Source organism: Cariama cristata, unplaced genomic scaffold, assembly GCF_000690535.1.
Source record: "Cariama cristata isolate BGI_N322 unplaced genomic scaffold, ASM69053v1 scaffold5876, whole genome shotgun sequence".
Taxonomy (NCBI): Eukaryota; Metazoa; Chordata; class Aves; order Cariamiformes; family Cariamidae; genus Cariama; species Cariama cristata.
In genome coordinates, this window is record NW_009620304.1 from 23214 (window position 1) to 35631 (window position 12418).

At 43.8% G+C, this 12418-nt stretch overlaps 1 protein-coding gene across 1 annotated transcript in view; it reads left to right on the top strand.

The window, feature by feature from the left end:
- Positions 1-428: 428 nt before the first annotated feature.
- The window catches only part of WIF1 (WNT inhibitory factor 1), a 21192-nt gene continuing 9202 nt past the window's right edge, over positions 429-12418 (top strand). Inside the window, exons 1-4 of the mRNA XM_009701571.1 lie at positions 429-531; positions 6436-6576; positions 10450-10545; positions 12125-12220. Coding sequence (XP_009699873.1) covers positions 474-531; positions 6436-6576; positions 10450-10545; positions 12125-12220 — 391 coding nt within the window. The 5' untranslated portion in view covers positions 429-473. The remainder of the gene's footprint in view (positions 532-6435; positions 6577-10449; positions 10546-12124; positions 12221-12418) is intronic.

Genomic DNA, 12418 nt, shown 5'->3' on the forward strand with positions numbered 1-12418 from the left:
GCTGTGCTCATGGTGCAGGCAGGTCATCCAGGCTCACCAGTCAGTTCCAGGAGGATTCTGCCCAAAAACAGCTTTAAGAATTAGCTCACGGTTCATATATTTTTTGTGGTCTGCCAGATAAAAGGTGTGGGTTGTAAAAAATGCCGTCTGTGTATAACATTTGTTCACTGTATGCATGCCGTTTTCCTTGCTGTTATGCTGCGTCCTGATTACTGCAAGGTCACTGGTGATCGCTGAAATAAGAGGAAATTATCTGAAAATTATGCTTAGGTGAAGAAGCACTCAAGGAAATAGTAGAAACAAACCCAGTGAATGGCTTAATGAAAAGCGTGGTATTTTTCTGCTGTAGTTTATATGCGAAATAGTTTGCTTCTGTCGATGCAATGAAATTACATATAAATTTTTCATTTATTTTGACATAGGCTGAGTACTTCTACGAGTTCCTGTCTTTGCGCTCTTTGGATAAAGGCATAATGGCTGATCCAACTATAAATATCCCTCTGCTTGGAACAGTTCCTCATAAAGCATCAGGTTTGTGCTGTTGATATTATAAATTGTGTTCCTTTAAAAAATATTCCACAGCCAGTAAAGTCTAAATATTTTATTATGAATTGCGGTTCTGAAGTTTATTGCTAAAGGAATGCTTGCCACCGTGCTTGACACTGAGCAGCTTGTGAGTGCCTTGCCTGACTACGGCAGCATATTGTGCCTGAGCCAAGTCACATGAAGCTTTTATCTGTAGATAAATCAGCAGAAAGTGGTGCAAAATTGTTGCATAAAATTCATGTGCATGAATATTATTACTTAAGTTGTGCAATTTTTGGAAAACAAAATCTTTGGTCACTCTAAGGAATAGTTATCAAATTTTTCTGTTTCTCAGAGGTTGCAGTTTGTGGACTTTTTACTTTCAGTTGGGGTCAGCTATTGTCATCAGGCGTTCAGCTCAAAGACACAAGTTCTGGTTTGGGATATTATCATTTACCACTTTTCCCTTAGTTGTGCATTCTTAGTACTTTGCTGGAGCTTACAGCTCTGCGGCAGAGGCTGAGCCCAAGCCAACGTGAGTGCTCCAGAAGCACCGTGGTGCACCGCGAGCCGGGTGCTGTGAAAAAGCTTTCCATGAGAGATTATCGAATCCACTTTGCCCTGAAGTGGGTGAATAACAGTTTACGTGATCTGTTCCAGGGCTAATATGTGGTAGTCTCTGGCAGAAAGGCAGAAACGTGCATCTGGGTGACAGCAGTGTCTTAGCGATCACGGTTTCATGATCAGCCTTAGCCAACCTACCACCATCTGGGATAAAATGGGAGAGAAGTGAGAAATGGAACAGGAGGATGGGGCTGCAAGTGGAGCACTGGTATACAGGTTTACATCTTTGGCCAGTCTTTCTTTCACTTCTCTTTTTGAATGTATAAATTCTGAAAGTTTGTGTTTGACATCCTCCATTTTCGGCTTGTAGTGGAATGGCGTCGAAGCAATGTTGCAGCACAGCTTTTTGCTGTGGCACCTGGAATTTAACGTCAATAATTGGTCTCTCCAGTCAGTGTGGATGAAATGAGTGGTACTGAAAATGGATTTGGGTGAAGAGTGCTATAGTATTTGTACCATAATTGCTGCAATTTAATTGGCTGCAAACCCAATAAATTGGCAAGTAAAGACATTTAAAAGTAACTAAAAAGTCACAAAGGTGAAGTTCTTGTGAAGCATTATTTCCATCTCCATATAAAGCAAGTGAGATATGTGGGACGCTCTGCCCCCAGCACCCTCTAATCTAAGCTAGTTTCTCCTTTGATTTTCAAGTATCTAGAAAGGCTAGACCAAATGACCCCGTTCTGACTGTGTTTAGGAAAACATAATCTGCAAGTGCAGGGAGGCCAGAGATGAGATCTCATAGTTCCAGCAGAAGGTCTGTTAACCATCATGATGGGAGGTCTGATTAAAGCCAGAAAGGGCTTGCCCTGTTTGCAGCACTGGTACCCCAGCTCCAGGACTAATACGGGCATGTCCATGGAGTTGCCTTACATGGACCACTTAGTGTATATTGGCTGTATTTAAGTCCTGTTTGGCATTATAGTGAGTCTAGTGTGTGACAGTGATTGATAATCGGTACATGTACAGTATTTGAAGCATGTACACTATTTAACAGTGAGACACTAGTGTGGTGGTGGTTTTTTCACACTGCCTGCTAGCTGGCCAAAATTGACTAAGTAGCCTTAAATAAATACCTGCCATAAAAGTACTGGATGTTTGCTACTTTGTAGTTATTTCTAGAATTTATATGTTTGCAAAACAGTTCTGACAAATCTAGTGTAGTTTGCCTGGATCTATTGCATTACGGAATCATTTTTCTACACATATGCATGTCAGAAGAAATTCAATCACAAGCTTGTATCTAATAACAAATCAAGAGTAGCAAGTTAGTTCTTGAAAAAGCGTTTTAGCCCAAAGATTATGCTAAAGACAATTAAGGAGGAATAAGAGAGGAAAGACAGCTGTATTAAACATGAGAGTGGGAAACAGGAATGAGGGTTAACAGATTATCTTACTCAGAATTAGTTGAACCCAGTGGTCTGGTCAAAATCCGTGGACTTTTAAAACTTGTTTGAGGATACTTGCCTACCACCAATAAAGCATAAGGATGGCTTTCGTGCTTTAGGGCCTGCCTAGCCTGTATTTTGTCTTACGGCCAACCGTGGCCGTAAGAGGACCTGTGGAAGAGCAAAAGGAAGGCACGCATATGTGATACTTCTCTTTACCCTCTCAGCTCTGACTGCCTTCAGCTTGGAGGATTTCCTGAGTCTCAAGTGATTTGTCTTTTTTATAACCCCACAGGGTTACAGATCTCTCTTTCCAGTACTTGTCCAGGCTCTCCTTGAGTCCATACTATCTTCTGGTATCTCCAATCGCTTTGGCAAGGAGTTCACTACCTCCCATTGCATGAAGATTCCCCCTCCTGTTGTTTTGCGTCTGGCTGCGACAGCTTCATCTGGTGGGCGCTAGTCCTTGTACTGGTAGAGACAGCAGCCAGTCCATACTGTTAGTCCTACCCATGCCAGTCATGATTTTGTAGATGTCTGTTATGTCTCCCCTAATTTTTCTCTTTGCTGGGCTGAAGAGTTGCAGCCTACAATGCAGTGGTGTTGTCCTTCTCTCAACTGTCTCTAATTCAGTATATCCTTAATGACATGAGGTGTCAAATTCTCCTCAAATTTAAATTAGATTTAAATCATTTAGTTTCCTTAGACTGATTCAGAAAACCCATCCCCAGCTCCCAGGATTGCTACCTGATCCCATGCTCACAACACAGGTACTGTTAAACCTAGATGCATGGTGAGATGTTAAGAAGGCTGGAGAAGAGGCCTTTCAGTGAGAGCCTGAAGAGCTAAGACTACGCAGCTTGTCCAAAGGCAGATGTTTGTGAGGAGCGTGGGTACCTGTTCGCTAAGAGGCTGGCTGCTCATTTCACAGGGGAAAGCCTACAAAGATCCAGTGGTCGAAACGGAGGTCAGCAAGTTCAAAATGAAGTCAGGCGTTATTGGTAGTGGCAGCGATTAATGTCTTGAACACCACACTGAGGAAAATAAAACCAGCTCTTGGTCTGTGCCCAGAAGAAATGGGGTGGCCTGTGATAGAGAAGGAGCTGATCTCCCAAGTACCTCCTGTCCCTGTTGGCACCAGGCAGTGCCGTGCCATGCCATACCGGTGCTACCAGTGCAAGCTGACTTGCCTGGGCTGCTGGCACAGCGCTACTCCATGCATTTCACACAGCCCCTACCCAGCCCACTGCCCAGGTTCAGGATGTCTCCTCTCCTTGCCCGCTGCTGGCATTGACACATTAAAACCAATGTGCTGAGCAACCAAAGGTGCTGAAACTCTCTCCAGGCTCAGTGGTAGAAACTGGTGTCTTCGCCTGGTGCAGCAGCATCTCTGCTCACCTTGCCATGCTGGTAGAGAGGGACAGTGGGCGGCAGGGCTGTGCATGGACTCCCACTCTTCTCCCCAGCCTGCATGCCCACTTCTGCTGGGATTGGTAATTCAGAGATGTCCCTTAAGCAATCCCACCCCCGAGACTGTAGGTGGCTTTTACTGGTGGCTTTTGCATATGAACTAAGTGGGTAAATCAATTTTCTGCGAACTTGAAGAGCTGCGCAGCCAGGCAGGAGTTCCTCTCAACCTGCCTCCACTGGAGACAATTTAGGGGACCTTGGTTTCCTGAACAGAAGGAGAAGGCATGAGCTCCCAGACAAAAGGGATTAAACCTGCATCCTCCACATCCCAGGAGAGCATTCTAATTACCAGCTAAAATTAAATTGGATATAAATCACCAGGTTTCCTTAGATTCATTTTCAAGGCAGTTAGATTTTCCTCACTCCTGCTAGAGCCGTCTGCTCTGCAGTCCTGGGTGCAAGCGCTCCAGAGGATGCAGAAATACAAATGTGCGGGAGAGGCAATTCCGTGGCCTGATGGTGGGATGATGGCTAGCAGAGAGAAGTCCTGAGCTGGGCTTCCCTCTCCTTGTTTTTAGCCAGTGATGGGCAAATGTGAACTGCATCCTGAATTTGGGAAGCGGGGACCAGACCTGAGGTTTGCTCTCCCACAGCCCCGCTCAGCACTTCGGTAGCCCGGGGGAGCTCATGGCTGTGGTTCTGGATGCAAGGGACTTTTGCTCTGTGCTTTGCTTTGATGGTAGTGCTGTTGGTGTGTGCTTAGTGTTATTCAAACAGGCATAAAAAGGCAGGGATCAGGCAGAGTTTAGGGACTTTGTTTCAGCTCTGAACCGCCACAGAGCTCAGCCAGGATCTGAGTGCTTATTGCTCACAGGAGGATCCTTTACTGCACTTCTGTGTGCCTAGGAGTTCGGACATATGGGAAGTCCAAAAAGTCGGATGCTTCCAGGGTGGGGAGTGTTGGAATTGGGAGTTTCTGACCTGTCCCCTCAGCCTGTAGCCCTGAGACATGCATTCCTGGTCTTTGCCCTAGGCATTTAAACCCACAGCCAAATCTCAGGAGGGTTCAGGGGTTTGCTACCGATTCAATGAAGTCTCGATATGACTATAGGGCCATCATTAAACTTCTGCCGTTATCTTCCTCCCCATTGCACTTTGCTCAGCTAAGTCACACATACCCCAGTACAAGCACTGATTTCCTGCACTAGCGCTATAAGAAGAAGTTTGAGAAGTTCACTGCATTTAAACTGTATTTAATCCACTGTAAGAGTTTCCTTCTTACCACATGGCGACATGCTTTTTGTAATGGTCTTTTAAAAGGTTGATGTAGAAGTGCTTCAACAATGAAATTGCTTTATAATGGAAAATGCAACAGACCTTTCAGTCTGCAGGACTTACCAGAAGCAGAATGTGTTTCAGCAGTAAATTATTCTGTATTATACCAAGGCAGCAAATAGCAAAAATGACCCAACTATGGCTTGCAAAATTTTTTATAACAAGCAATTTAAAACAAACCAAATGTAGGGCTGTTAGCTCAATATTTGGTTCTGAAATCTCAAGCCAGCTTCAGAAGAAATGAATAAACAATTTCTATTAGCTGGATCGAGTTTATAAAGCAGCTAGGAAGAGCCAACTTTGAAGAAAAGAGATAAAATCGTTTCATCTGAAGATTATTTAAGATCACTGTGACAATCACAGCAGAGCATTCCACAGCTCTGAGGTATCGGGCTTGCTACCTCATTAAAATACTCCAGATTTACTGGCCTTAGTTATTTACTTAAACTCTTTGTAGTTCAAAAGTGTTTGAATACTTTTCCTGGAAAGGCAATCTCCAAATATTGCTACACTTCACAAGTTCTGTCGGAGTGATGTGTCTATGTCTTCTTTTTAAATATTTGCACCCATGATCTTATTTATCAAGCTCACGATCTTGCAAACACTTTATGGAGTAGGTTTTGATGAAATCAGTATCTTATTTAAGTATTAATTTCAATATCCAAACCAGCAAGTCATACCTAAAGTAACTTTTTTTTTTTTTTTTTCCCAAAATGTGTAAGATGTTTTTGCAGAAGTCGTAGGAAAGCCTGCAAAATTTAGACTCAGAAGTGATCGGCTCGGCTTAGAAAATTAAATGGAGGCTTCCAGCTTGTTTTGCAGTATCCTTAGATACCTCCACATGAGTAATTACCTCATCTGCAAGCAAAAGTATGTTTGGGTTAAGATCGCTGTCTGTGCTGTAGACTGTTGGGGTTATGTCCGTAGATGAGCACAGGCTCATCTCCTGTGTTGCTGTACTTCTAGTCCGGGAGCCGCCTATGAATAAGATGATCTGTATATCTTGGCATTACAGGTTTTCATCAAAGGCATTACTCTGAAGCTTAAATACAAATATTATCTATATTTTTTAGTATTCCGAAGTATGCTGTTATATGTATATAAATATATATGCATGTAAATATAAATATTATTGTTATTATTCTCCTTTAAGTCATTCAGGTTGGATTTCCTTGCCTTGGAAAACAAGATGGAGTCGCTGCATTTGAAGTGAACGTGATCATAATGAATTCAGAAGGCAATATTATTCTCCAGACCCCTCAGAACGCCATCTTCTTTAAAACCTGTCAGCAAGGTAACGCTAAAGAGAACATGCCAGAACACTGTTAGACCAGGTCACCTGACTTTCTTATGTTTCATTCGGGATGAGGGCTAGAGAAGGTGGAAATTAAGTGGTCACACGAAGTGTAGCGATGGTAGTGAATGTCAGGCTCTTCTGGCTCTGCCTGCGGGTTTGCTGTTCATTTACTAAGTGTTTACTAACCCTTTTCTTACTGTCAGCTCCATCTCCATTAGCAGACTGGGTTGGAGGCATTTCTCCTGTTCACTCCTTATCCCCATCACATCAAGGATGTTGATAGAAATGCATCCTATGAGAAGGACCTGTTAGCAAATGATTTGAGGTGCTTGAGGGAGAGCTAGTCCTGTGAAAACAAGCTGAGGCTAACATTTCAGAGGTGACACATAATTTGGAGAACTGAACTTCTGGGATCTGTAGTGGGCACACCGACTTCAATTAATACTCTTTGGCGCCTTAGTTCAACAGTTCCTTCGATCTCAACTTGCACATCCAAACCGAATGCAAAAATCCTAAAGCAGAAAATTTCTGCAAAAGTTGGCTTTCCCTTCTGTGGAGCTCAGATGGCAACCTCTTGGTTTTGGATACAGGTAAGGTGGTGGAAGCTGGTCCTCAGTACTTGCAGTCATCAAGCAGTAAACGCACGCCGACTGCGTGGGTCGAAGAAGGGCACCATGAAGTTATTGCAGTGTTGACTTGGAAAGGAGGGAACCTGTTTAATCAACCAATCTGTGAACCATAAACACTGTGTAATAAGACTTTCTGGATTCATTTGATACACTACAAACAACTATAATTATCACTTTAAACGGAGGCTGTGGAAATCGAAAAATCGGTATCCAAGATAAAGCAGTTATCCCATGTCATGTGCAATTGTATCAAATTAAGCCATGACAGGGCTGATGTACAAAGAGTGAGATTTTTATCCTTCTCCTATTAAATCTTCGTTCCCAGTCCCACACTTTCTTTTCTGTGCTCTTTCCTCTGAGATAATTGTCTGGCTTCAAAGAGCGAGCAGCAGGAGCAGGAGCTGTTTGTTCTTTGAAACCTCACTACACCTAAATAGCAAAGCTGCTCGTCTCCTTTGAAGCCCCGATGCTGCCGATTAGCTCAGGGAAGGTGGAGGAGGGAGAGAAGTTGGCAGAGAAACAGGAAGGAAAATGGGGGCTTAATGGAAGCAAAATCAATCAGACTTCATGTATGAAGTTGTGTGTCTGAAGTAAATACAACACGAAACTTTGGCTATCTTTTTATTTTCAGTTCAGTACAAAGATACTGAACTTAATAAACTTTGGAAGTAGTGTTGGGGTAATGTAATAGGGACAGCAGAGTTACAAGTCTGTATTGTGGAAAAATGTGACTTAAACAGAGAGAGCTCTAAACTCAGTTTAATAGTAACATTCATCCAAGTCGTCATGTCTGTGCTATTTGTTGTTGTCACCATTTTGATATGAGACGTCATATTTAACAGTTTAGCAGTATTGTATCATATGGCCTCTCAGGAAAGCTGGGGGTGATTATTGCCCTGGTCCTTTGTTCCTGGAGCCAGCTAGGAGACACAAGGATGATTTTCCAAACTCTAGAGATGGGCAGAGGAGGATTTTTCTCACCTCGTCTCTTCCAGCGCCTACTGGGATAACTCCCATTCCTGCCCTCTCTCCGGTAAGGAGGACACCGCAGTGTTTTGGGACCGATGCTGAGAAGGATGAGAATGTCCTTACCGGTTGGTGTTAGGGTAGGGCTGAGTTTCCCTCCTCTGAAAGATGTCATTTGTGGCAAGGAGCTTTGATTCCTCCTGCCGGGGCCCCGGTCGCTGTTTCCAGTCATTCTTGGCCATCCAGAAGGGCCCCCGCCAGAGGAAGTGGGGGGGGCGAGGGAGAAATTTTGTGGGAGAGGAGAGGATTTGTTGTGGCTAGGAGGTGGCCACACAAAAAATTATGTTTTCTTATTTTTCTCTTTGAAATGGTATGTATTTAAGCATGCATTTTCTGTAATGAAGACCAGCTCTGCTTTCGGGTATAAAGACAGAAGCATTTCCAGAAAGAGTCCTGGAGTAGTGTTGGAACACAGTAAGACCAAAAGCCTTTACCGCTATTACTATTGCTGCAAACAGCTTTACTTTGAAAGCCATGCTTTTTGCTTCATATATCTGTGGCCTCGGATAGAAGAGCATTTTAAAATTACACCTTTCCTCCTCTCTCTTTCCTATTTGTTTGGCAGTTGTCCACAATATCCAGCCACCTGACCAGCACATCAGGTTTTCTTTCCTTTTGCTTACTCTCGGGGTTACCCTTCACATCCCACTGACTGGAGACCTAGTACGTGAGTGCAGCAGAATACTGCGCGTAGTTATAGCGGCCATCGTTTTCTGTGGCTCTAATCAGCTGTTAAATAAATTTTCAAAAACGAATGTTTATTTGTGTATGAGTCTTAACTGACAGATATTGACTCAAATATTAGAAGAAGGGAGAATTATTCAAATTTTTTAAGTCCAGGGTTATGTTTTCCTCTCTATTAACAGGAGTTACAGTTTAAAGATTCTCTGTGAGCTGCAAAAATGTCTCAGGCAACGTGACCCTCCTAATTTTATAGACATCCTGCTGCTCTTTGCCACTTTGAACAATTGCACCTTAAAGGCTGTAACTGCATCAGTTTGAACTCGGGTTTTATTCAGTTGGGAATCAGTGTGAATTAATGATACACCTTTACAGCCTAGGGATGGTAGGTGCCAGCGCTTCCTGATGAGGCCATGGGAAAGAGGTAAGGATGCTGTTGGCAGGTGTTGTCAGTCACGTATGTGATGCCAACATTACAGCCAATTGCTGACTAATAGGTGGCCTTTGAGTTTGGGTTGAGACATTTCAGTCTACCTCAGAGGTTTTGAACCTTGTCACTCAAGTGTCATGTGGCATAGCATCAAGATGAGGAGGTCGTACCTACTCTACTAAAGCTGCCCTGTGGCCCTGGTACCACTGATCACTAGTGGTGGTAAGTTTTTCTAATGGGAGTAGGCAGCCTCTCCTACCTGCTGCCTTCTCTGTGAGAGATCTGGGAAGGTATTTTTGAGTAACTATATAATAATTTTTGAGTAATTTTTCTATGCAGCAGTCATGTTTTCATGGGATTCCATAGGGTTCGATTTAGTTTGCCTCTTGTTCAATGGGCTCTTGTGTTTTGAGGATGATGGTGGTACCCAGAGGTATTTCTCATCCTTGTATAATCTGGCCAGTGTTGCCAGATGCTTTTACTAGTGTTTGATCAATAGTTGAGATATGAATAAGAGTTGGATGATGATACAGGACCGTTGTGCAAGAAGGCTTTCATCTTCCTTTCTGGCTTTCTTTCATTTAGCTTTGAAGCTGACTCTTTCATTTGAGTACAGATTTCATCATTTTGTCACCTCAGTAGTAACAGATGTAGTAATTAATGCAATGCAAGTTGCAGTGCAGTCTACTTGGGGCTGCAGAAATTGAAACAGGTCCTGCGTACTGAGGGCAGGTCTAACCCACGATCCAGGTCCTGCGCTGAGCTGCCCCCTCGTTTCCGAACAGAGGAGAAAGTGCTGGGTTGAGCAGAGCATCCACATTGCTCGTGCACTGAGAGAGCAGCAGAGCAATGGAAACGCACAGTCTGTCGACGAGCACATCGCGCGTTTGTCTGAACACGTGATGAAACCTCTATTTGTAGACTAACAAAGAAACTTATTTTCTCTTGAGAAGGTCTTACCTGAACTTCCATGTCTGTCAGCATTTGCCTGTCTGTCAGCAAATATTTTTAGTTGTGTCAAGGGAATATACTGATCCTACTGTGAGTTGGCTGACGGCTGAAGTATATAATATTCAACTAAGATTGTTGTTGTATTTTATGAAGCGGAGTGTCCAGGAGGATGCAGAAACGGAGGGTTTTGCAATGAAAGACATGTCTGTGAATGTCCAGATGGATTTTACGGGCCTCACTGTGAGAAAGGTAATTTTAAGAAAATCTTCTCAACTGTCGTCTTTACCATAATCTCAACAAAACTTTAGCCTCTCCTAAAAATAAGAATGGTCTATTCTGAAGATTTTGTGTATTTTGAGTCCACATATGTAAGAGAATTACTATTATCGTCCATGGTCTAATGGAAACAATAATTGCTTACAAGAAAAATGTTTTTTCTCTAAGAAATTGCTTTTAACAAAAACTGACACAATAGTTAAGTGATCCTGAATCACACAGAATCCATCTGGCAAAAAGATGAAATAAAATTCTTCTGCTAAGGAGGACTAGCTGGGAAACAAAGCACAGGACTTTAGTTGTTCAGCATTTGTTTATTTGGCAATAAGATCTCATTTGGAGATAAGATCTAATTTGGAGGCAGGCTGACAATGAAGATGGGAAGATGGAAATAGTCTCCTTTTCCCTTCCATTAGTGACTAAAGGCCTCAAACAACATTTGCAAGAGTGAAGGATCAGGAAATTGGTGTGACTTGGTGAGGAAACTAGCTCTTCTTCCTATCTCTTCCTTCCTCCTCCTCCACAGTGGCAGACCCTCCCTGGGGTGACCTGAGATGGAGCAACTCAGCCCCATGGGCATCTTATTCCAATGCCATCCTTCATTCCCAGATGCTCTGGCTAAATCCAAAATATTAGATACAAAGGGTCAGGGACTGTTCTTTGGCCAGGAGGCCAACTGACATGGTGGAGCTTACATTTGTATGTTTAATAAACTCTCTTACCCTCCAAAAAAACCCTCCTCCGAACTCCCTGCTGGGAGGAGCCCGTGGAGCCGTGCCAGGACCACACCAGCAATTTCACAAGATGGATGGTCCTGTGCCCCCACTTGGCCCCATGCCTGGGTGCTGTTTATCTCACTAGTATGGACCCAACATTGCTGCACGTACCAATTGTGGGCAACCACGAAATGAAGCCTTGCCTCCCTGGAAGAGCCTTGTGGGGTGGCCACAACTGCAGAGAAGACTTGGGAGAGCACAGGGGCTCTGGAGGAGGTTCACGGGGAGCACGCAGGACCGTTTGGCCACCAAACCAGGTCATGCAGCAGGTTTCCCTAGCCTAAGTGAGGTAGCCATGCTTATGCTCGGCTATGCAGAGGGAGAAGGGAGAGTTCGTTGTAGAGTTTCCCTGCCCGGGAACCCCACTGAGTTACGAAGACCTCTGAGTGCAGCCCCTAAAGACCCAGTCCTGTCTGCAGCACCAGTCCAGTTATGGAGAGGGCTGGTCTGGGGGGACTTCAAATATCCAGGGGGTGTAGGTGGGCACTTTGCTCTCCCCTGTTTGGAATTAAACTGTACAAGAGGCAATTGCTGCTTGTATATGGAACCAGATTTGAACTTAATTTAGTCTTCACTTTTTTAGTAACACTATATACAAATTGCCAGACACAAACCAGAAATGTAATTGATTTAACCCACTAAGGAAGATGCTTTGCCAAGGTGACTTATTACATTCAGCAGAAGGAAAAGTAGCTGAAGGAGTCAGTGTACTGTGTATTTAAATAGCCAGTTGTTATCACACGAGCGATGTTTTTTCTGTTCTTGCTGCCCCTCAGCGCTGTGTGCTCCTCGCTGCATGAACGGCGGGCTCTGCATTACACCCGGCCTCTGCATCTGCCCCCCGGGCTTCTACGGCATCAACTGTGACAAAGGTAAAACTGCCGGCTCAAACCCTCCAGCAGCCTCTCTTTATTCACCTGGGTTAGCTTCCTTCTAGGAGTGGATTTTGGAAAGTCAGGAGAGTGATGAAGTAAGTAAGTTTTAAAAGTTTTGTGGTTCTTCAAATAGATGCTCTAGCACAACCTGGCAGGTGCTGGAAGATCGTAGGGATTTGCAGTGCTTTCGCAGCT